At 41.7% G+C, this 23,628-nt stretch overlaps 1 protein-coding gene across 1 annotated transcript; it reads right to left on the minus strand.

Annotated features, from left to right (window-relative positions):
- Positions 1-18,363: 18,363 nt before the first annotated feature.
- On the minus strand, positions 18,364-23,434 carry LOC112223537 (ADP-ribosylation factor 1). The gene is made up of 5 exons (XM_024386604.2): positions 23,281-23,434; positions 20,695-20,852; positions 20,479-20,589; positions 20,236-20,360; positions 18,364-20,025 (listed from the first exon to the last, which is right to left on the minus strand). Exons 2-5 carry the CDS (start codon positions 20,840-20,842, stop codon positions 19,864-19,866), a joined length of 546 nt encoding a protein of 181 aa, XP_024242372.1. The 5' UTR covers positions 20,843-20,852; positions 23,281-23,434; the 3' UTR covers positions 18,364-19,863.
- Between the last annotated feature and the right edge of the window lie 194 nt (positions 23,435-23,628).

The following is a 23,628-nucleotide window of genomic DNA, read 5'->3' on the forward strand; positions in this document are numbered from 1 at the left end:
GTGTGTGTGTGTGTGTGTGTGTGTGTGTGTGTGTGCTTGTGTGTTAGAGGACACAGGACAGACTGGGTCTAAGTAAATCCTGGGTTACCGTAGGCTGTAATTCAATCCAGTATGGAAGGCCATGAATTAATGAGAAGGTAGCAGTGTGTTTTCAGGGTCAGGCCTGGGCTACGTCATATGCTGTGTGACACAAAATAATGCACACAACGTGAAGACTACTGTCCGTTGACCATAAAGTCCAATCTAGTTTGTTGAACAGATATCATTGCATATGGCTTTGTAGGAATTATATGCTGTGTGTGTGCCTAGGTTTATGCCTGGGTGTGTGTCGGGTAAGAGATAACATGTTTGTGTAATGTATAGCCCATGTGTGTGTAGTCATAATGTGCCACAGGCCGTTTGTTTGCTGACTGGTTAATAAAACATGGTGATATATTAAAGATGGCCTTGAGTGTAGTAAGTGGGTGAGTGACACTCACTGTGCCAGGTTGGAGTGAGGTCTTCCATTTGCCCTTGAGCAAGGTACTGTATTCACTAGGAGATCCTCTTTCTCAGCCCACCTTGCTTTCTATTCAGAGAAGGAAACGATAGGTCAAGATGGGAAACTACTGCAAGCCCATCTTAGTTTCCACTGAATTCTATGCAGTTCAAAACTCTTGAATTCCTTCAGAGTATAATTAAAGAGAGGGAGACATGGAGTACTAGAGTTACTCACAGAGTGAGAGGTGGACAACATCTGCAGAGAGGAGGGGCAGAGTAGACGGAGAACAGAAGGGAAAAGGGGAAAGTGGAGAAGGAAGAAAAGGGAGAGGAGGGAGAGAGAGGAGGGAGGGAGAGGAGGGAGGGAGAGGAGGGAGAGAGAGAGGGAGGGAGAGAGGGAGGAGGGAGAGAGGAGGGCGAGAGAGAGGAGGGAGAGAGAGGAGGGAGAGAGAGGGGGAGGGAGGGAGAGGAGGGAGAGAGAGGAGGGAGGGAGAGGAGGGAGAGAGAGAGGAGGGAGAGAGGGAGGAGGGAGAGAGGAGGGCGAGAGAGAGGAGGGAGAGAGAGGAGGGAGAGAGAGGGGAGGGAGAGGAGGGAGAGAGAGGGGGAGAGAAAGAGAGGAGGGAGAGAGGAGGAAGAGAGAGGAGGGAGGGAGAGAAGGGTGACCGTGAGAGGAGAAGGGGGAGAGATAGGGAGGGAGAGAGAGAGGAGACTGTATAGTGACAGATTCATTGCTGCCCTTTGACAGCAAGTGCAGTTCCTCTCTCACCGTCTAGGCGCAGCAGCTGAATAATGAATCTGGTTCCAGGACACGCTTCAGAAAGATTCAGTAACATTACATTCATTAGACTGACCCAGCGACAACCACCACACAGAGAAAGAATGAAAGAGAGAGATGAGAAATTACAAGTTAGATAGTATATTAATACATTTTGATTGGTGAATAGATTCATGTATTTCTTACCTCCCATGTAGGTTATTAGACAACACATTATCTTTTACGATGACAACCTGTCATCCATAGTTAATATATTTACGCTATGACATGTATAGGATATCTAACCCTGTTGACACTGTTGCAGTCTTAGTCCATGTCTCTCTTGGTCTCTAACATATCTGCCAAAATGTTCTAATTGTATGCCATTCATTAGAATCTAGCCTATCAGGCTCATTTGATCCCTCAGCTTCTTTAAAGCTCTCAATTTACCTGCCCATCTAAAGGCCTACTATGGGGGTGGGGGGGGCTGTTGCCGTGGCAACCCCTGCAGGGCTGGCGAATGGATCTGAAGGTTTAAGCGAAGCTATTTAACCATACACACAAACACATACACACACATACACTTACACAGTTCTGTAGACCGCCAGAGAAATCAAGTCTTAAGCTGTGTAGCCGACCCAAAACTAACCCTCTACTGTCAAATGGTATATAGGTAGGCTACACATTCATCAGTAACATAGAGGTCCTTTCTTGTTGTTTTTATGTTGGGGAGATATTTATTTATACGCAGATGCCATAGCCATGGTGATAAGACACCTCTATCTGGTCATGGCCATGATTACAGTACGGAAATGCAAATTAGATCCAATTTAAGAAATCATATAGTAAATACATGATTTATTTAGCAGTTATGAAAGAGATATGGACATTTGCCATGTTGTATATCACACAATACAATTGAATTAAATGAAAACAACACAACATGACTACAAAACATTAAACTGGCCTTGTGCATTGATCAAATTGAGATGTATAATATGTTGCATATCTAGAACCACTTATTCAGATAAAAGCCTTAGATGTCATTGATAGAAATCTCATACATGTAAGTACTCAGGAATGAAGAGCCCCCATAGGTCTCTTTTTCCATTAACTACAAAAAGCAAGATGTCAAAATAGATCTCCCTCAACAAACATTGTGTAAAATTATGCATTTAAGAGTACTAAGTGTTATATGGATTTATGGCACTTAGTATTGTGTCCTAGTATGAAAACCATACACAGTGAAATACACAGTGAATCATAAAACAGTCATTGAGAATACATATATTTACGTAATTGTAAGTCATTCAAAAGGCATTCAGAGTAGTTACAGTGTTCACAAATGTTTCAGATTTTTTATTTCACCTTTATTTAACTAGGGAAGTCAGTTAAGAACAAATTCTTATTTATAATGACGGCCTACCCCGGCCAAACCCTAACCCGGACGACACGGGAGCAGTTGTGCGCCGCCCTATGGGACTCCCAATCACAGCCGGTTGTGATAGCACTGAGATGCAGTGCCTTAGACCGCTGTGCCACTCGGGAGCCCAAACCTGGGCTTATTCAAGATGGTGCAATTTTACAGAACATTCGGATAGAAATGTATTTATTGCGCAGAACAGGCTTGATAATTCCTGATGTGAATAACATACAGTTGATTTCCAACTGCAACCTTCTAAACATTGTACCCTGCTGGGCAAATCCCCAGATCCATTCCTCAATGACAAATCAACTCTCACATCTTTGGCTCTGCTATCCCGTGTATGAAGAGGGCTCTCTAGTGGTATACTCAAGAACTTGCACAATGTACATCCCACACATGGAAAGGTTCTTGATGTGCATCAACTCCGTCTGCAAATCACCTAGCCCCTATGGATGTACGTATGACAATGTTACTTTCTAAATTGAAGAATCTGCTCAGTTGTAGCAATCCAGCCAACTATCCACAGTGATATTGCTTCACAAGGGAGTGAACAAGCCCTTAAGCAAGTGAAATTCGTTAGGTAAAGCACAGAATCACAGCACGAATGACGGTGCTCCTTCTAAAGACCTTAAAGCTGTGCCAGCTAAAGTCGGTGCACAATGCCTAATTAAACTTAGCCTCACAGGAATTGCAAGCAATTAATTAAAGCATAAAACGGGAGGGGGGTATCTGAAACTACAAATTAGTTAGGTCCACTTAAAAATAAATCATATAAAAGCTACTGCTAGGGGTGTATAGCCGAGACCACCCATCCGTCTAGCCCCCATCGCACTAGTTACTGCATGGATCATTGACTTATTCACAATCTGAGCTCCACAGGCATCATTTATGTGTTCACACCAATAGCCTAATGCAGGATTAATGCAAAACTCATAGTCTACTGTATGGCTCTGGTGGCCCAGTGGTCATACAGTACGGGGTGACAGTGACCCAGTGTCATATAGGGTGTCCCTAGCCCAGTGGTCATATGGGGTGTCCCTAGCCCAGTGGTCATATGGGTTGTCCCTAGTCCAGTGGACATATGGGGTGTCCCTAGCCCAGTTGTCATATGGGGTGTCCCTAGCCCAGTGGTCATATGGGGTGTCCCTGGCCCAGTGGTCATATGGGGTGTCCCTAGCCCAGTGGTCAGATGGGGTGTCCCTAGCCCAGTGGTCAGATGGGTTGTCCCAAGACCAGGGGTCAGAGGGCGACACAGACACAGGGGTGTTTGAGGCAGACGGGGAGGATGCCTTTGTTGATCTGGTGGAACTCCCCCAGCTGCAGAAGGTCAACAAAGACGGTGAGGCCATTGTCCATGGTGTAGTACTTCCTACCACCCTCCTCACACTACACAGAGAAACAAGCTTGAAATGAGCCATGGATTAGAGGCAACATTCACATTGAGCTAAAGGGTAGAGCTGTCGCTTTCAAGGAGCGGGACTCTAACCCGGAAGCTTACAATAAATCCCATTATTCCCTCCAACAAACCATCAAACAGGCAAAGCGTCAATACAGGACTAAGATCGAATCCTACTACACCGGCTCCGACGCTCGTCGGATGTGGCAGGGCTTGCAAACTATTACAGACTACAAAGGGAAGCACAGCCGAGAGCTGCCCAGGGACACGAGCCTACCAGACGAGCTAAATAACTTCTATGCTCGCTTCGAGGAAAGTAACACTGAAACATGGATGAGAGCATCAGCTGTTCCGGATGCCGATGTGAGTAAGACCTTTAAACAGGTCAACATTCACAAGGCAAGTGTCTTCACTGACATTTTCAATTTCTCCCTGTCTGAGTCTGTAATACCAACATGTTTCAAGAAGACCACCATAGTCCCTGTGCCCAAGAACACTAAGGTAACCTGCCTAAATGACTACTGACCCGTAGCACTCACGTCTGTAGCCATGAAATGCTTTGAAAGGCTGGTCATGGGTCACATCAACACCATTATCCCAGAAACTCTAGACCCACTCAAATGTGCATATTGCACCAACAGATTCACAGATGATGCAATCTCTATTGCACTCCACACTGCCCTTTCACACCTGGACAAAAGGAACACCTATGTGAGAATGCTATTCATTGACTTCAGCTCAGCGTTCAACACCATAGAGCACTCAAAGCTCATCACTAAGCTAAGGATCCTGGGACTAAACACCTCACTCTGCAACTGGATCCTGGACTTCCTGACGGGCCGCCCCCAGGTGGTAAGGGTCGGTAACAACACATCCGCCATGCTGATCCTCAACACGGGGGCCCCTCAGGGGTGCGTGCTCAGTCCCCTCCTGTACTCCCTGATCACTCATGCCTGCACGGCCAGGCACGACTCCAACACCATCATCAAGTTTGCTGATGACACAACAGTGGTAGGACTGATCACTTACGATGGTGAGGTAGCATATTATTTAATATAGAAAGGAGGTCAGAGACCTGGCAGTGTGGTGCCAGGACAACAACCTCTCTCTAGACGTCAGCAAGACAAAGGAGCTGATTGTGGACTACAGGAAATGAAGGGGTGAGCACAACCCATCCACATCGATGGGGCTGTAGTGGAGCGGGTCGAGAGTATCAAGGTCCTTAGCGTCTACATCACTAAGGAATTAACATGGTCCACACACACCCACACAGTTCAAAAGAGTTGTAAAGAGGGTGCGACAGCGTCTCTTCCCCTTCAGGAGGCTGAAAAGATTTAGCATGGGCCCTCAGACCCTCAAAATGTTCTACAGCTGCATCGTTGGCAGCATCTTGACTGGCTGCATCACCGCTTGGTATGGCAACTGCAAGGCACGCGACCACAAGGCGCTACAGAGGGGGTATGAGTATGAGTATGGCCCAGTACATCACTGGGGCAGAGCTCCCTGACATCCAGGACCTCTATACAAGGTGGTGTCAGAGGAAGGCCCAAACAATTGTCCGAGATTCCAGCCACCCAAGCCATAGACTGTTCTCAACAGGACCCTGAATAGCTTCTACCCCCAAGCCATAAGACTGCTAAATATATTATCAACTGGCTACGCGGACTACCTGCCTTGACCCTTCTTTACAATAACTCTCTTGCACTGACTCTATGCACACACACTGGCTTCTACCCACACAGGCACACATACTTGCACACCGACACACACACACCGACACCGACACACACACAACACACAGCACACAGCACACATGCATACTGACGCTACGTACGCTCACTCACTCACACACACTTTCACCATCACCACATATGATGCTGATACAGTCTATTATCTATCCTGTTATCTAATCACTTTACCCCTACTTATACATACATAGATAGCTCAATTCTCCCATTCCCCTTCACATCAACTTGGTACTGGTACTTCCTGTATATAGAAATGTTATTACCACATTCCCCTGCACATCGACTTGGTACTGATACTTCCTGTATATAGTCATGTTATTACCTCGTTCCCCTTCACATCGACTTGGTACTGATACTTCCTGTATATAGTCATGTTATTACCTCGTTCCCCTGCACATCGACTTGGTACTGTTACTTCCTGTATATAGCCATGTTATTACCTCGTTCCCCTGCACATCGACTTGGTACTGTTACGTCCTGTATATAGCCATGTTATTACCTTGTTCCCCTGCACATCAACTTGGTACTGATACTTCCTGTATATAGCCATGTTATTACCGCGTTCCCCTTCACATCAACTTGGTACTGGTACTGATACTCCCTGTATATAGCCATGTTATTATCTTGTTCCCCTGGACATCGACTTGGTACTGATACTTCCTGTATATAGCCATGTTATTACCTCGTTCCCCTTCACATCAACTTGGTACTGATACTTCCTGTATATAGCCATGTTATTATCCCGTACCCCTGCACATCGACTCAGTACTAGTACTTCCTGTATATAGCCATGGTATTACCTCGTTCCCCTGCACATCGACTCAGTACTACTACTTCCTGTATATAGCTATGTTATTACCTCGTTCCCCTGCACATCGACTCAGTACTAGTACTTCCTGTATATAGCTATGTTATTACCTCGTTCCCCTGCACATCGACTTGGTACTGGTACTGATACTTCCTATATATAGCCATGTTATTACTCTGTAACCCTGCACATCAACTTGGTACTGATACTTCCTGTATATAGCCATGTTATTACTCTGTACCCCTGCACATAGACTTGGTACTAATACTCCCTGTATATAGTCATGTTATTACTCTGTACCCCTGCACATCGACTTGGTACTGATACTCCCTGTATATAGCCATGTTATTACTCTGTACCCCTGCACATAGTCTTGGTACTAATACTCCCTGTATATAGCCATGTTATTACTCTGTACCCCTGCACATAGACTTGGTACTGATACTTCCTGTATATAGCTATGTTATTTCTCTGTACCCCTGCACATAGCTTTGGTACTGATACTCCTGTATATAGCCATGTTATTACTCTGTACCCCTGCACATAGACTTGGTACTGATACTTCCTGTATATAGCTATGTTATTTCTCTGTACCCCTGCACATAGCTTTGGTACTGATACTCCCTGTATATAGCCATGTTATTACTCTGTACCCCTGCACATCAACTTGGTACTGATACTTCCTGTATATAGCCATGTTATTACTCTGTACCCCTGCACATAGACTTGGTACTGATACTCCCTGTATATAGCCATGTTATTACTCTGTACCCCTGCACATCGACTTGGTACTGATACTCCCTGTATATAGCCATGTTATTACTCTGTACCCCTGCACATCGACTTGGTACTGATACTCCCTGTATATAGCCATGTTATTACTCTGTACCCCTGCACATCGACTTGGTACTGATACTCCCTGTATATAGCCATGTTATTACTCTGTACCCCTGCACATCGACTTGGTACTGATACTTCCTGTATATAGCCATGTTATTACTCTGTACCCCTGCACATCAACTTGGTACTGATACTCCCTGTATATAGCCATGTTATTCCCCCCCCATCAATTCTTACTGATCATAAAGCTATATTCTTATCTTTAAATATTAATGGATCTGAAGTTAATAAACCGAATTGAAGTTATTGGAAACTCAATAGTCGACTGTTGGAAGATGATAATTTCTAGATGTATGCCAAATATATTATACAAGAAAATTTGAGGAAAGCCCAACTATTTAAATCTTATGGGAAATATTGGGAATTAATGAAGTATGAAATAAGACGAACGGCCATGAAGAGAGGTAAAGAAATTGCTGAACTTAAAATATTGAGGGAAGATAAACTTGTTTAAGGAAATCCTTTCTCTAATCTCTATGGAGGACCTTGATAAAGAAGGAAAGGGTCGGTTATTTAGAAATAGCTTAATATAGATGGCAAAGAAAATGAAAACCACAAAGATATTTCAAAATATGTTTCAGAATTCTATGGTAATCTTTACATCAGTAATGTCTGTCCTACTAGTGACATATCTGCGTTTCTTCACTCTGTCAAAGACTATGCAAAATTCATAGATGAAGACTTCCAAAAGTCTTGTGATGAATGTATTTATATTAATTAAATAAAATGTATTGGACTTGATAGACTACAATGAGCACATTATGGAGATAGATAGCTTTATTTTATTTGTAGACTTTTACAAGGCTTTCTATAGAGTATTTTTGAGACTATCATTTTTTGGTTTTGGACAATATGTAATTAAGACACATTAAGATTTGACATTAGATGAGGAATTAAACAAGGATGCCCAATTTCTTATTTTTCTATTGGTCACACAAGTTATGGCCTTCTTCAGGATCGGTGTCCCTTCCATGGGACGGTTGAGCTAACGTAGGCTAATGCGATTAGCATGAGGTTGTAAGGCACGAGAAAATATCCCAGGACATAGACACATCTGATATTGGCAGAAATCTTAAATTATTGTTAATCTAACTGCACTGTCCAATTTACAGTAGCTATTACAGTGAAAGAATACCATTATATTGTTTGAGGAGAGTGCACAATTTTGAACATGAAAAGATATTAATAAACAAATTAGGCACATTTGGGCAGTCTTGATACAAAATCTTGAACAGAAATCCAATGGATCATTGGATCAGTCCAACACTTTGAAAATACACTAGTGGCCAAAATCTAAATTGCATCTGGGCTGGAATAATACATTATGGCCTTTCTCCTGCATTTCAAAGATGATACAAAATACAAAATAACGGTTGTTTTTTCTTTATATTATCTTTTGCCAGATCTATTGTGTTATATTCTCCTACATTCCTTTCACATTTCCACAAACTTCAAAGTGTTTCCTTTCAAATGTTACCAAGAATATGCATATCCTTGATTCAGGGCCTGAGCTACAGGCAGTTAGATTTGTATTTTGTGGCTGTGACTCAGAAACTCTTGACCATTTATTTTGAGACTGTTCTTATGTCAGAAGATTTTGGAGTGAGTTAGAAGATTCTATTTGAAAAGAAATTGATCCAAATTATATGGACCCCGATCCTTTCATTGTTCATTTGTTTATCTTTCATGGAAGATTCTTTATCCATAAAAGGAAGTGGGAAAAGAACAAACCCCTCTGTACATTATTTAAGATAGAATTGAAATATTATCAGAAAAGTTATCAGTAAATGTAAAAGCAAAAAAGCAATACGCACCATAAAACTTTTTGACCAATTGAAAATGGATCTCGATATGTAATACCCCTGTCTGCTAGGTTTATGTACTCTTGTTTGTACATTTCTGTTTTGGTATTTTTTTTTCTTTCATAATAACAATAATCAAAACAATTATATTACAAAAATCAATAATAAAAAATATGAACATCAGTTTGGATATTTGATTAACTGCGCCCATCCTAAGTAAGACAAGGCTATCTGTCGATGGGGCATATCGACACAATATACTATAAACATCTACATACCATTGATTTGGTATGAAAAGCCTAGAACTAAATCAATGTGCATTAAATTGCTTGTCAATTACTTTCAATGGGACTTTCTGTTCTGGATGCTCTATTTTTATTGTAGTCATTTAGCAAAACGCTCTTATCAAGAGCGACTTACAGGAGCAATTAGGGTAAAGTGACTTGCTCAAGAGCACATCGACAGATCTTTCACCTCGTTGGCTAGGGGATTCTAACCGGCTTTCAGTTACTGGTCCAACGCTCTGCTACCCACAGTGGTAATTGTTTATTCTAATCTAGAGTGAAACCTAGAATACACTGTAAAGGAGAAGCTATACCAGGGCAGTAGGCCGTTTCCCTGGATGAGCTCTGCTGAGGTCATTCCCTTGGTGTCATCAGCACTGTCTGAGATCATGTGCTCGGGGGAAAAAATGGCTTTAACAGGAAGAGGAAGCTACAGTGAATCAACAGCTGTAAACCAAAGGGTTATTTAGATAACACAAGGCCTCTATAGGGCCTATATGGAGGGGTTCAAGGGGTTGAGGGCAAGCCATCAGGCAAATAAAAGCATTTTTTTTTTAAACCTGACAAATGTTTATTTTGCTTACTGTATGTACATGCAAAGACGTGTGAATCAACCTGCCTACCATGCCAATAAACAGAGAAACAGATCAGAAAATACGCTGTGATTGTATGTGCATGCGTTTGTGGGTGGGTGTATGTTAGGCTTGGGAGTTATACAGTATATCGGGGTATTTGGAAATAGCCACGGGATTGTTTTTGAAGACATTTGAATATTTGTAGCTACTTTTTAAGTAAATACTGCACCTACAGTCAACTTGTGCAATACCTCAACAGATAAAGGAGATTACATTCTTCATTTTATCTGCCACATCATTTTTTATGATGAAGCTTACCGGTACTGCCCAGTCATGTGGCGTTTGTTTACAAGCACACAACGACAAGAGACAGGAGCCTTGTGAGTCACTCACTGTTGTGCGGTGTCTTTTGGGGGTCAGTCAGCCCGCACCTCCAACACCACCTAGTGGTCCTCCAGAACTCACTCTTGAGGAAAAAACACAGGATAGGGGTGGCCATCCCTTTTCCTGGAAAGCTACTGGCTATGCAGGCTTTCTCAAGCAGAGTGAACTGACAGCAACTCCTTATGAGTCTGAGGCTGTCCTTATATGGACACCATAATCCAATTTCGTCTCATCTCATCTAGACTTTTTTTTATGACTGGCATCTGCTGGGCAATGTTTGGACAGAGTGTGTGCGTAATAGACAGTGGGGGTGTGTGTGTGCGCATGCATGCGTGCGTGTATGTGTATGTGCATGTATGCGTGCAAACGTGCACCTTGGCATCTGTGTGTGTTTGGTTTGGAGTGTGTGTGTGTGACGTGTGTGTGTGTGTGTTCATACCCAAGCCCAGGGCTAGATGCTGCTCGATCAGAGCCCAGTCCTCCTGTTCACTGCAGTGGGCCGTCTGCACCAACATATGGCACACACCCCAGGCGGTGTCCCTGGGTGACACCCACAGGGAATGACTGTGACCGTACTCACCAAACACCTTGATCAGCTAGACAGAGAACTAGATGGGGAGAGATATTACATTGAGTAGCAGAGTACACTACTACATTGAGTAGCAGAGTGCATTACTACATTGAGTAGCAGAGTGCATTACAACATTGAGTAGCATAGTACATTACTAGATTGAGTAGCAGAGTACCTTACTATATTGAGTAGCAGAGATATTACTACATTGAGTAGCAGAGTACATTACTACATTGAGTAGCAGAGTGCATTACAACATTGAGTAGCATAGTACATTACTAGATTGAGTAGCAGAGTACCTTACTATATTGAGTAGCAGAGATATTACTACATTGAGTAGCAGAGTACATTACTACATTGAGTAGCAGAGTGCATTACAACATTGAGTAGCATAGTACATTACTAGATTGAGTAGCAGAGTACCTTACAATATTGAGTAGCAGAGTACCTTACTACATTGAGTAGCAGAGTACATTACTACATTGAGTAGCATAGTACATTACTAGATTGAGTAGCAGAGTACCTTACTACATTGAGTAGCAGAGTGCATTAGTACATTGACATTGAGTAGCAGAGTGCATTAGTAGCATTACATTACTACATTGAGTAGCAGACATTACTAGATTGATTACTACATTGAGTAGCAGAGTGCATTAGTACATTGAGTAGCAGAGATACATTGAGTAGCAGAGTGCATTACAACATTGAGTAGCATAGTACATTACTAGATTGAGTAGCAGAGTACCTTACAATATTGAGTAGCAGAGTACCTTACTACATTGAGTAGCAGAGTACATTACTACATTGAGTAGCATAGTACATTACTAGATTGAGTAGCAGAGATATTACTACATTGAGTAGCAGAGTACATTACTACATTGAGTAGCAGAGTGCATTACAACATTGAGTAGCATAGTACATTACTAGATTGAGTAGCAGAGTACCTTACTATATTGAGTAGCAGAGATATTACTACATTGAGTAGCAGAGTACATTACTACATTGAGTAGCAGAGTGCATTACTACATTGAGTAGCAGAGATATTACTACATTGAGTAGCAGAGTACATTACTACATTGAGTAGCAGAGTAGATTACTACACTGAGTAGCAGAGTACCTTACTATATTGAGTAGCAGAGTACCTTACTATGTTGAGTAGCAGAGTACATTACTACGTTGAGTAGCAGAGTGCATTAGTACATTGAGTAGCAAAGTAGATTACTACACTGAGTAGCAGAGTACCTTACTATATTGAGTAGCAGAGTACGTTACTACATTGAGTAGCATAGTACATTACTACTTTGAGTAGCAGAGTATCTTACTACATTGAGTATAAGAGTACCTTACTACGTTGAGTAGCAGAGTGCATTAGTACATTGAGTAGCAGAGTACATTACTACATTGAGTAGCAAAGTAGATTACTACACTGAGTAGCAGAGTACCTTACTATATTGAGTAACATAGTACCTTACTACATTGAGTATAAGAGTACATTATTACATTGAGTAGCTGAGTACCTTACTATATTAAGTAACATAGTACCTTACTACATTGAGTATAAGAGTACATTACTACATTGAGTAGCAGGGTAGATTATTACATTGAGTAGCAGAGTATATTACTAGCTTGAAATATACTTATTGTTACCATACCAGAGCTTATTGATTACTTTATATGCATAAGAAATGTATATGTTAGGGGTTAAGGAAGGGTCAAGAGAAACTTGGTGTGTGTAAAGTTACTGAGTGATATAAAAAGTTACTGAGTGAGTAAAGGGGAAGCGCAGAAAGTTAACATTCTGTTCAAATATATTATTGTTGAATATGAATGTTCCTCAGGAGGAAGGCAAAGGGCAATCTAATTTCAATTCTTGATAAGGCAGGCCAGTTGGTACGGAACAAGGACCATGAGGGATGTAGAACTCAACCCGAGACAAGGTCAACAGTTGACGAGAGAAGATACTGCCAGGGTGAGAGCCTGGGTATCTGCTGCCAAGAGTCAGTTAACAGATTTAGTGACAGACAAAATAATACTTTATTTCTCTCCCTTGACACTTTACCCTCCCCTTGATCTTATCTGGTTCACTCTCTCTTTCCCCCTTTTATTCACAATATCTCTACCTTCCTCTGTCCCTACACCTACCTCCTTCCAGACAGGTCTGATGGGACTGGAACATGGCCTAGCCTGGGCTCCCAAGGCCGAAGAGGAGATCCAGGTTCAGGCTAAATTGAGGCCGATTGATGACTTGTGACACCCCCGACACACTGTCTCAGCCTATCTCCTCAGCCTACTCCAAAACCTTATAGAAAACTTCAACTGTTAATCAGCAAACACACAGACTCGTTCCGTAAGGGACAACAACAGGCCAGGTAATGGATAAATGCTTGGAGCCTCGTGGGAGAAGTCTGCAAATTCTTTCAGAGCAATGTATCAATGTCCGCTAAATTCACCCGGTCAGCAAAAATAGTTCAGTGAAAGGTTGAAAATAAATTCCCTGATGTTTGCAGTAGGCAAAGGGCAATCTAAACAGACAATATGTATGGAGATCAAAGGTCATTTCTGTGCTGTTTGCTGGAGCGGAGCGAGGTGCATAGCTGCAGGAAGTAGTGGTGCTGAGGGTGCTGCAGCACCTGATGAAAATGCTGAATAAAATATGTATATATGCAGTACCAGTCAAAGTTTGGACACACCTACTCATTCACTTTATTTTTACTATTTTCTACATTGTAGAATAATAGTGAAGACAAACTATGAAATAACACACATGAAATCATGTAGTAACCCAAAAAGTGTTTAATAAATCAAAATGTATTTTATATTTTAAATTCTTCAGCTTTGCACACTTGTAGCATGATCTCAACCTGCTTCACACGGAATGCTTTTCCAACAGATACACATGGGAAATATTGTCCATACAATGGCTCTTTGTATCCACTTAATGGGAACCCTACAACTCTGCCTCCTTGTCTAGTCTGCCTGCCTGATCCAGGCAATTTGTCCCTTTCGAAATGCTTGCAGCCTGCCAGCATTCTTCTGATCCTCGCAAGCCCTATGTCCTGCATAGCAACATTAAGCAAAGGATATAGCTTGTCAATTTGTTGGAACACAATACAGTACTATGAATGAGAGAGCCCTTTTTATGAACAATTCCACATTTCCGGGGGTATTTGTTGTACCAGCATTGTGGTTGAGGATTCCATGGAGTTGGTAGCAGGTGTGATGTTTCCATTCTCAGCGGTTGGTTCTGTGACCGGTACTGTGTCATGACACCGAAACCAAACAAGAAAGTGTTAGGACATCAATAATACATGTTGTGAAATGTGCCATGTACTATAGAAATACTTGTTTCCTTGTTTTTTTAGGCACATGGCCCATTGGCTGTATCGCTGATGTAAAAATCTATTTTTAGTCACACATCTGACTGAACTCCTCATGCATTTCAAATACTGCATGTGATTACTAAGATTCTTTCTTTCCTTCATCATTTTACTGAGCCAGATCATTTAATGGAGGACCAAGGGCAATGGCCGGAGGTCTTCGAGGGCTTTGACAGACAAGAGAACTCTGGTGGGGAGGATGATCTGCTGGGTAGCTCCACACTCACCTTGCCTCCTCTTGTGGCCAGCCCCTCCACCCCCTGCCGTTCGCCACTCCCAGCCCCTCATCATCCACAGAAGCAGGTAGCTGACATGACTTACACAAAGGCCATGACTCAATAGCAATTGACACACGTTTTACACTTGCCACCGGCTCAGCAGTCACTGAGTCATGTTCTGATATTGAGTCATGTCACATGTTGTTTTTGTAACCTTCATAAATAGACTTTATCCTAAAAAGATAAACTATTTTAATGCGAATGTATTGTGTAATTTATTGGTTATGATTATGTGAGAAAAAACAACATTTTCCTTTCATTTTTAAACATTGTATCAGGGCCTCATTTGCGACTCACTTGTTCCATTTTCTGTTATTTTGCTTAGTAACATTTTCCAGAATGAAAAGCTGGAACTGTCCTCCTTTGTTCCTCTATGCCCAATCCCTTTCCAGAGATGTGCAGCTCCTCTCAATCCCCAATCCCGATTGGCTCTCTTTCACCTCTAAAAAGTGACACAAGTTTAAATTCAAGGGCTCAATTCAGTCAAGCCTTCATGATATTGTTATTATAATGTGATTGGCTGTGCAGTCTTTGTGGATATTGTTCTGAATTCATTTGATTGGGTGTCATATTGATATCAATAGCTAAATGACCATCCAATTTGGAAAGACTTTCATGCCAATGTTATAAAATCTGCTAAATAAATTAAATTGTGTTTCCATCACTTACTTTGTCGCTGATAAAAGGCTGTGCGTGATTATGTTTGGCACAAACTATTTTGTGGTTTTGTTTTCATGTGTCGAATAAAAACAACGTTTGCGATAAATGGCAAATTTGCCCAATCAGATTTTCGCGTATGGTCTCTAGACAACATTTATCTGATAAAGTGGACACTGGACAAGTGTGGTTATGAAATTAGATGGAGAGGCGCAATATCATTTTTATTTGTTAATTGGCAGCTAAGCACGGATCATCATGTCCCTTACATACAAATTAAGACCCTCGATTTTATTGGAAAGGCCCATCAAGCTCATCACTGTGCACTTTCGAGACTGCGTAGCCTAAACCGTGCATGCTTTTCCAAGTCGCAGTGGGAGGACCACACAATATAGCATTGTGTGACTGCAAATTTACCTCGAAATGGTTATATATATATTATATATATATATATATATATATATATAATATATATATATATATATATATATATATATCAACAATTGCGCAAGAATTCTTTTCCACCTCAATTTGTCACATTATTAATTTTAACGACACAAAAAGTACTCCACCATGTTGAACGAACAGATTGTCTGTCGACTTTTATAAAATTGTGCCGACACTTTCGTGTTACCAACACACTTGTCCTGTTTTTAAAAAATATTTTTTATATATGGAATGACTTGACTCGCATAAAAACTGTGGATGGGAAACGTGGTTACTGGAATACAGTAGAAGTTTGGGTCTGCAGAGGCCTCCAGAGGAGATATTATGGATTAATAATGTTATTGACTGTGTGACTGGCAGGGGTTAATTTGATTGGCAGAGGCCCATGAGTATGCTTGTGTGTATTTAATGCTAGGCAACAGACTGTCCCAATGCCATAGATGCTCCGTGGCAACAGACTGTGTCACATTGCCATTATGCTCCGTGGCATGACAACACTCACTCACAACATATAAGAGTGCAACACACATTTTGATACACATAAAAACACACTTCTTTTTTCTCCAATATCTACAGTATCTTTACTTGGGGTACAGTAGCACGGTCATTGCTCATGGAGGGCTCCACATCCTTTCCAACCACTCCGTTAAAAACCACTCAGCGCTTAAAGGATTTAAAAAAAAACTGCAATCACAATTTAATCAACAACCATCTATTTTTCTGACTACCTGGACCTACCATTCTTTAAGTATAGAAACCAAACCTGATTTTTAGTTTAGAAATACTTTGATACAATGACACAGTTAGCTACCCACCTCGTTCCTATCTTTTATCAAGTGCACGTTGTAAATACTCCATCATGCTTTCTGGTGTATTTTGAAATTCCACAATGATTCTTTAGTTGTGCACTCCATCTCTTGGTCCTCATCTTTGTAAGTCAAACCGTTTTTTCTTTAGGAAAATATTTAGCGAACTCCTTGACAGTAGAGAAAGCACTCCAGTCAAATTGGGCACGCTCGGCTCCTCGCCATAGCCGCAAGAAGTAGTTTGTGGGTGCTATGATTTTTTAAATTGTGCACACACTGCAGATGGCTATATAGGTCCGCTAATACAGGACTATTAAAGGCCCAGTGCACTACTCTGTGCACAAATTTGTTGACATCCCCATTAGTAAGCATTTCTCCTTTGCCAAGATAATCCACCCACCTGAGAGGTGTTGCATATCAAGAAGCTGATTAAACAGCATGATCATTTCACAGGTGCACCTTGTGCTGGGGACAATAAAAAGCCACACAAATTTGCCGTTTTGTCACACAACACAATGCCACGTCTCACATGCACTTGTCATGCTGACTGCAGGCATGTCTACCAGAACTGTTGCCAGAGAATTTAATGTTAATTTCTCTACTATAAGCCGCCTCCAACTTCATTTTAGAGATTTTGGCAGGACGTTCAACCGGGCTCACATCCGCAGACCACATGTAACCACGCCAGCCCAAAACCTCAACATCTGGCTTCTTCACCTGCAGGATCGTCTGAGACCAGCCACCCAGACAGCTAAGGAAATTCTGCACAAACTCTCAGTAACCGTCTCAGGCTGGCTCATCCGCATGCTCGTTGTCCTCACCTGGGTCTTGACCTTACTGCAGTTTGGCGTCGTAACTGACTTCAGTGGCCAAATGCTCACCGGCATGCTGGAGAATTGTGCTCTTCACGGCTGAATCTGGATTTCAACTGTACTGGGCAGATGGCAGACAGTGTACATGGCGTTGTGTGAGCGAGCAGTTTGCTGATGTCAACGTTGTGAAGAGTGCCCCATGGTGGCGGTGGGGTTATAGTATGGGCAGGCATAAGCTAGACAACGAACACAATTGCAATTTATCTATCGCAATTTGAATGCAGATACCGTGATGAGATCCTGAGGCCCATTATCGTGCCATTCATCTGCCACCATCACCTCATGTTTCAGCATGATAATACATGGCCCAATGTCGTAAGCATTTGCACAAAATTCCCATAAACTGTAAGTGTCCCAGTTCTTCCACGGCCCGAATACTCACCAGACATGTTACCCATGGTTGGGATTCTCTGGATCGAGGTGTACAGCAGGCTACATTCAAAAGCCTGATCAACTCAGAGATGTTTAACAGTCACACCAGATACTAACTGGTTCTGATTTTTTTTTTTTTTAAAAGGTATGTGACCAAGAGATGCATATCTGTATTCCCAGTAATGCAACATTCATAGATGAGGGCCTAATGAATGGATTTCAATTGATTGATTTCCTTACATGAACTGTCGCTGAAATTGTTGCATTTCTATATTTGTTCAGTGTAGTATGATACCTTACTCTAAACAGAATGGCACGACAATAGCAGTTTGTGCATGAGAAGCTATACATAAATGTTTATTAACGGCTAAATTATACCCTTGTTTGTTCACACTTTCACATAGATCTCATTGGCAACACCAGATATTAGGATCAAATCATATTGTTTAATATGTTCAGGAAAGCCCCACAGAAACAGTAGCGGGGAAAACGTACAGATTTCCAATCATTCTTAACAGACGTGTCAGCATAACATCCTATGACCAGGTAGCCCCCTCCTGCCCTTACAGATCTGACAATAAAGGTACTAGTACTGATACCAATACCTTTTGTGTTGGTAACTCAAGTATGTAGTACAACATTGCTAAATGTAGCCAATGTTAGCGCTCATAACCTAGGCTTATTTCCTTCATTAGCCATAGCGTTACAGTTAAGAGCATTCATATTATTTGGTGCTTTTCCTTCGTCCAGGAAATTAGCAAGCAGCTGGGGTACAGCATGCCGAGGTCCTGCCAACCTCCGAGACATGAATAATATTGTGAACATTTCCAGGTAGAAAACAAAAATGTAGAGTGTTGGCACCCTTGAGGGAACACTACATTTAATATACAAGATTTGTCATACTGCTCAATTGCATTTGGTTTAGCAGTTGTACAAAGATAAATGCTAGAACTAGAGAAAACAGACATGTAACATTTCTAGGAATAAAGTTTGAAGCGTCTGAATGTCCACCTTCGACCAGCCCAATGCAGCCCCTCAAAACAACCATGTATTGAAATGCCCAGTTGAATAAATAGGTGACATAAGATGAAAATTGAGGAACTTTTACCATTAGGAGAACATTTGCTTTCAATTCATTCAGTCAAAATGTCAAGTTTTCACAATTTGAAAAATGACCAAGAAGAATGCATGTAACTAGTTTTTAAATTCAAAAGCTAATTTTAACATTTGAATATTTCCTTATGGTTATTAGGTTGTGCTTCATGGTTTCTCTCTCTCGCAGGGAAAAAGTAGTGTTCGCTGGAGAACCATTAAAAGGTGTTGGTAATACAATTTTACAAAAATAAAGAAAAGCATGGTTTTCAAATAACGCAAAGAATGTCCAACGGTGGAACGGGATCTTTTTCCATTTACTTCAACCTGATACAGGTTACAACGCAGTTTTATCACAGGTGGGGCTAGGTAAGGTTTCAAAATTCACATCCTTTCCTACAATCTCAACACTGGTAGTACAAATAAAGTTATATATATCTACCAAGGAGAGAGAGGACCGTTTACACCATTGCTCTTTATTTGCCTTGTGAAAACCATGCTTGGCGTGGGGAGGAGGGGATCGTGCATGACAGAGTGGGATGGCGCTCGACGAGCCAGACCACTTTTTCCACAGCAGGTGTGTTAAAGGCACGCCGGGGTTACTCCTAATCCCAGCTAGACACTTCACACAACGCTCACCTGACTGCAAACACACAGTACACACAGAAGCAGCACAAGTTACAGCCCCAGGAGTAAGGTTCGATACAGAAAAAGAGAAGTGGAGGATGAGGTTTTTGGAGAAAGACTGGGAGGGAGGAGTTCCAGGGGGCAAGTGGCTTGGAACCGGTGCTGCCATTGTGTTAGACAGAGGGAAAACTAAAATGGTGAAATGGATCATTTCTGGTTCTTGAGTTGGTTGGAGAGCCAGTCAAGGCCCTCGTAGAGGCCGTCCCCGCTGGTAGCACAAGTGGCCTGGATGTACCAACTGCGCTGGCGGAGAGCGTGGAGCCCCAGCTTGTCTGTGATCTCTGCAGCATTCATTGCATTGGGAAGGTCCTGAGAAACATCCAGGTTCAAATGATTAATTCTCTAACACACTGCAAGATCTTACTCAAGCCCAGTGATGGTGCAAGGGGTTGGCAATTCAAAAAAATTATTAAGTATGCATGGTCAATGAGTATGGTCCACTCACAATTTTTAGCAGGATAAAAGAGCACTACAAGGAGTCAAGGCTATCAGAATTCAGATATGAGTACCCATGCGCACCTGTTTGTTTGCAAAAACAAGCAGCACAGCATCTCTTAGCTCATCCTCCGCGAGCATTCTCTGCAACTCCTCCCTCGCCTCATTCACTCGCTCCCGGTCGTTGCTGTCCACCACAAAGATAAGCCCTGCAAAGAAGTACATAGTTAGATGACAATATGACACTAGTTCTACAATAAGCAACTCTGATTCATGTATCTATGGACCACCATTGCCAACGATCCTCAAAGCTCCTTTGAATCTTACCTTGAGTGTTCTGGAAGTAGTGGCGCCACAGCGGCCTGATTTTGTCTTGACCGCCAACGTCCCACACTGTGAAGCTGATGTTCTTGTATTCTACCGTTTCTACATTAAAACCTGGACAAAGGACAGAGAATGATGAAGGCACATAATTCCATAAGTAGCCTAATTTAGAGAAGAAAATTGTGATAGGCTAATGCATTCAAGGAAAATTGTCCTTACCAATTGTTGGAATAGTGGTAACAATCTCTCCTAGTTTGAGTTTGTACAGGATAGTCGTTTTTCCAGCCGCATCGAGTCCAACCATGAGAATCCTCATCTCCTTCTTGCCAAATAGGCCCTTGAACAGGCTTCCAAACATATTCCCCATGGTCACTTATCTGAGAGAAAGAGGAATGCAAGGTGAAGAAAATCAGTAATGGTACACGTTTAGATTTCTACGGGGTTCATACACATGTTGACTAATTGAATTTCCATGACCAAACGAAAGTGGCGTCTACGTAAGTATTTTTTTTTAAAGTGTTGTGGTATTGACACTGGGAGGCTGCTCTCTGATCCCATGTATCCTCTCCTGTCTTTGTGCAAGGCACTTAAACCCCACCAAGTAGAATACCTGTTAGGCAACTGTATAAATCACATGTGGTCAACCTTCAGTCTGGAGAGCTACTGGGTGTGCAGGCTTTTGATACAGCTCTGTTCAAACACAGAGACAGTTAATCAAGGTCCGGTTGAGCAGCTAATTCCTAAAAATGTGGTTTGTTAGAGGGGGACTGGAATAAAAGCCTGTGCACCCATTCGCTCTCCTGGAGGATGGTTGCCCACCCTCGATGTAAAATATATTGAAACATTACAACCAAACGCCTTTTAAATAATTAATTAATTTAATACATCAAAGATCAAATGGCTACAAATATTTTTATTCAGCTGAAGCATCCCAACAAATTTTCTTCAGGAAACATACATGTTAGTTTAGTCATTTATCTTAGGGTTTATTTTGCAGGTTGACTAGCATCTAAATGTCCCATACATTGGATGCCCAAATCAACAACCTTTAAAATCCAAAACAAAAGTCTACAGCTAATATTTTTTCTTAAAATTACTGTCCATGATTCAAATAATTATTTTGCTTCACATTCAATATTTTGCTTCATATTCAAATCACCACAATTTAACTGAATCCCAACGAATAAAATGGCAAAGTGAATCATTTGTTCCGTCAAAAAGAATTGTTTAAATTAATGAATCTACTTTGTATGGCCTTATTAGTGAGTGTCTGTGTTTTGGGGGACATGACATAATGGAAGCAAACTTGATTTAACTAGGTAAGAGAGTTAACAAATTATTATTTACAATGACGGACTACCCCGCCAAACCCTAAGCCGTATGACGCTGGGTCAATTGTGCGCCGCCCTATGGGACTCCCAAATCACGACCGGTTGTGATACGGCCTGTAATCGAACCAGGGTCTGCAGTGACGCCTCTAGCACTGAGATGCAGTGCCTTAGACCGCTGCGCCACACCACTCGGGAGCCCAACACATGCTAATAAAAGCTACACAATTAACTACAGAGTACAATATAGATGTTTTGAGCGGACTACCTAGTTAGTCTGTTCTCTATCATATTTTATAGGCTATATATGGGCCTACCTGCTGCTGGAATGTCCGAATGTCTGTCTCTCCTTTGAGTAATGGCCCACTCGTCTTGCACAATTGCAGGTTATGCGCGCAAACACAGACGTGCTAAACTGCCATTCCGATCCTGGCTGATATGTTGACTTTTAACTGTGTCTAAATAAATTATTTTAACAGAAATTCAAATGAGTTTCCATGACTTTTCCTGAACTTCCGGATTTAATCATCCAAAACTTTTCCGGGCCGTAATGCCGGAACGGTATTAGCTAGCTATAGTATGTACATTCAAAGAGACATACGTTTGCAGGAATTAACCCCAAGCTACCAATATATTCCCCAAACCAAACTTCAACATACTGCTATAGTTAACTAGTTGTATGGCTGTGGATTTATTCCGTTCCTTTAACGTCAGAAACTACTTTAAAAAATGACAACAATGAATGCGTCAGCTGACTCGCCACGGCTAGCTGCTTTTAGCATGTCAGATTTATTATTTCGGTAGCTGGTGTTCTGTGACAAAAAATAATCAAAATATAGTATTTATTTAGCCAAGTTGGTGCTTGCTCCTAAGTCCTAGCTTCTAAACACTGTGCAATTGTGAATGAATTTACGTTCAAGTTAGCTAGGCCTGCCTTAACGGGAGGCAAGGCTAACTAAGCGAGCCTGAATGTTTCCCATCAGGATCTAGAAACTAAAATAAATATCCGAATTTAATTGGCAACATGCGTACCCGGTAGATAGTGAACTTGAGGGCCGACAACATTCTACAAACTAACGTTAGCTAGGTACTATAACGTTAAAGCGAAAAGAAAAAGCTCGAACTAGTTAGCTAACTAGCTTTGGCGGATGCTTAGCATCATGCTCTTATTAACTAGCTAGTTAAGTTAGCGAACAAACTGGGGATCTCAGGCATTTAAAAGGTTTACCGAACATATCGTTTTACACGCATTTGCTACTCATCTTAGGACAAAACTAGTCAGCCTGAAGGAAGAGACTGTGTTCGCTAACTTAGCATCACTAGCTAGCCATATATATGCCGCAACGTCAGATGTAGAGGAAATTGTGACGTCATTTGAAGAACGGGCAACGGGAAAACTGAGCGTTTTTGTCAGAGTCTTGTTCACTCGCACATACATTATTATGTGTTAAACATACGTGATGTATGATATATTCACCTTAGAAAGACTGCTTCTCGATCTTGCTTCTCTTTCAGTCACTCCAAAATGGCGTTTGCGCAACTCAGTAGACACCAGCGTGTGGACAGACACTTTCCATGGTTAATCTTATCCAATCATATCACCTATTGTACTTAAAGACCCCGCCTGTAATACCATTTCATCCAATCACGGGGCCGATTTGATTTGTAGACAACGAGGAAGTGAACGTACACATTTTAGCCAATTACTTTTAAATTACATTATTAATGCAACGCAAGTTATCAATGCAAGTGGCAGATAGTAGATTCGGATCAATGCAGTCAGTAGCAGAATATTCTGTGATTCAACTCATTGTGCACTGACTCT

Source organism: Oncorhynchus tshawytscha, linkage group LG24 (genome assembly GCF_018296145.1).
Source record: "Oncorhynchus tshawytscha isolate Ot180627B linkage group LG24, Otsh_v2.0, whole genome shotgun sequence".
Classification (NCBI taxonomy): Eukaryota; Metazoa; Chordata; class Actinopteri; order Salmoniformes; family Salmonidae; genus Oncorhynchus; species Oncorhynchus tshawytscha.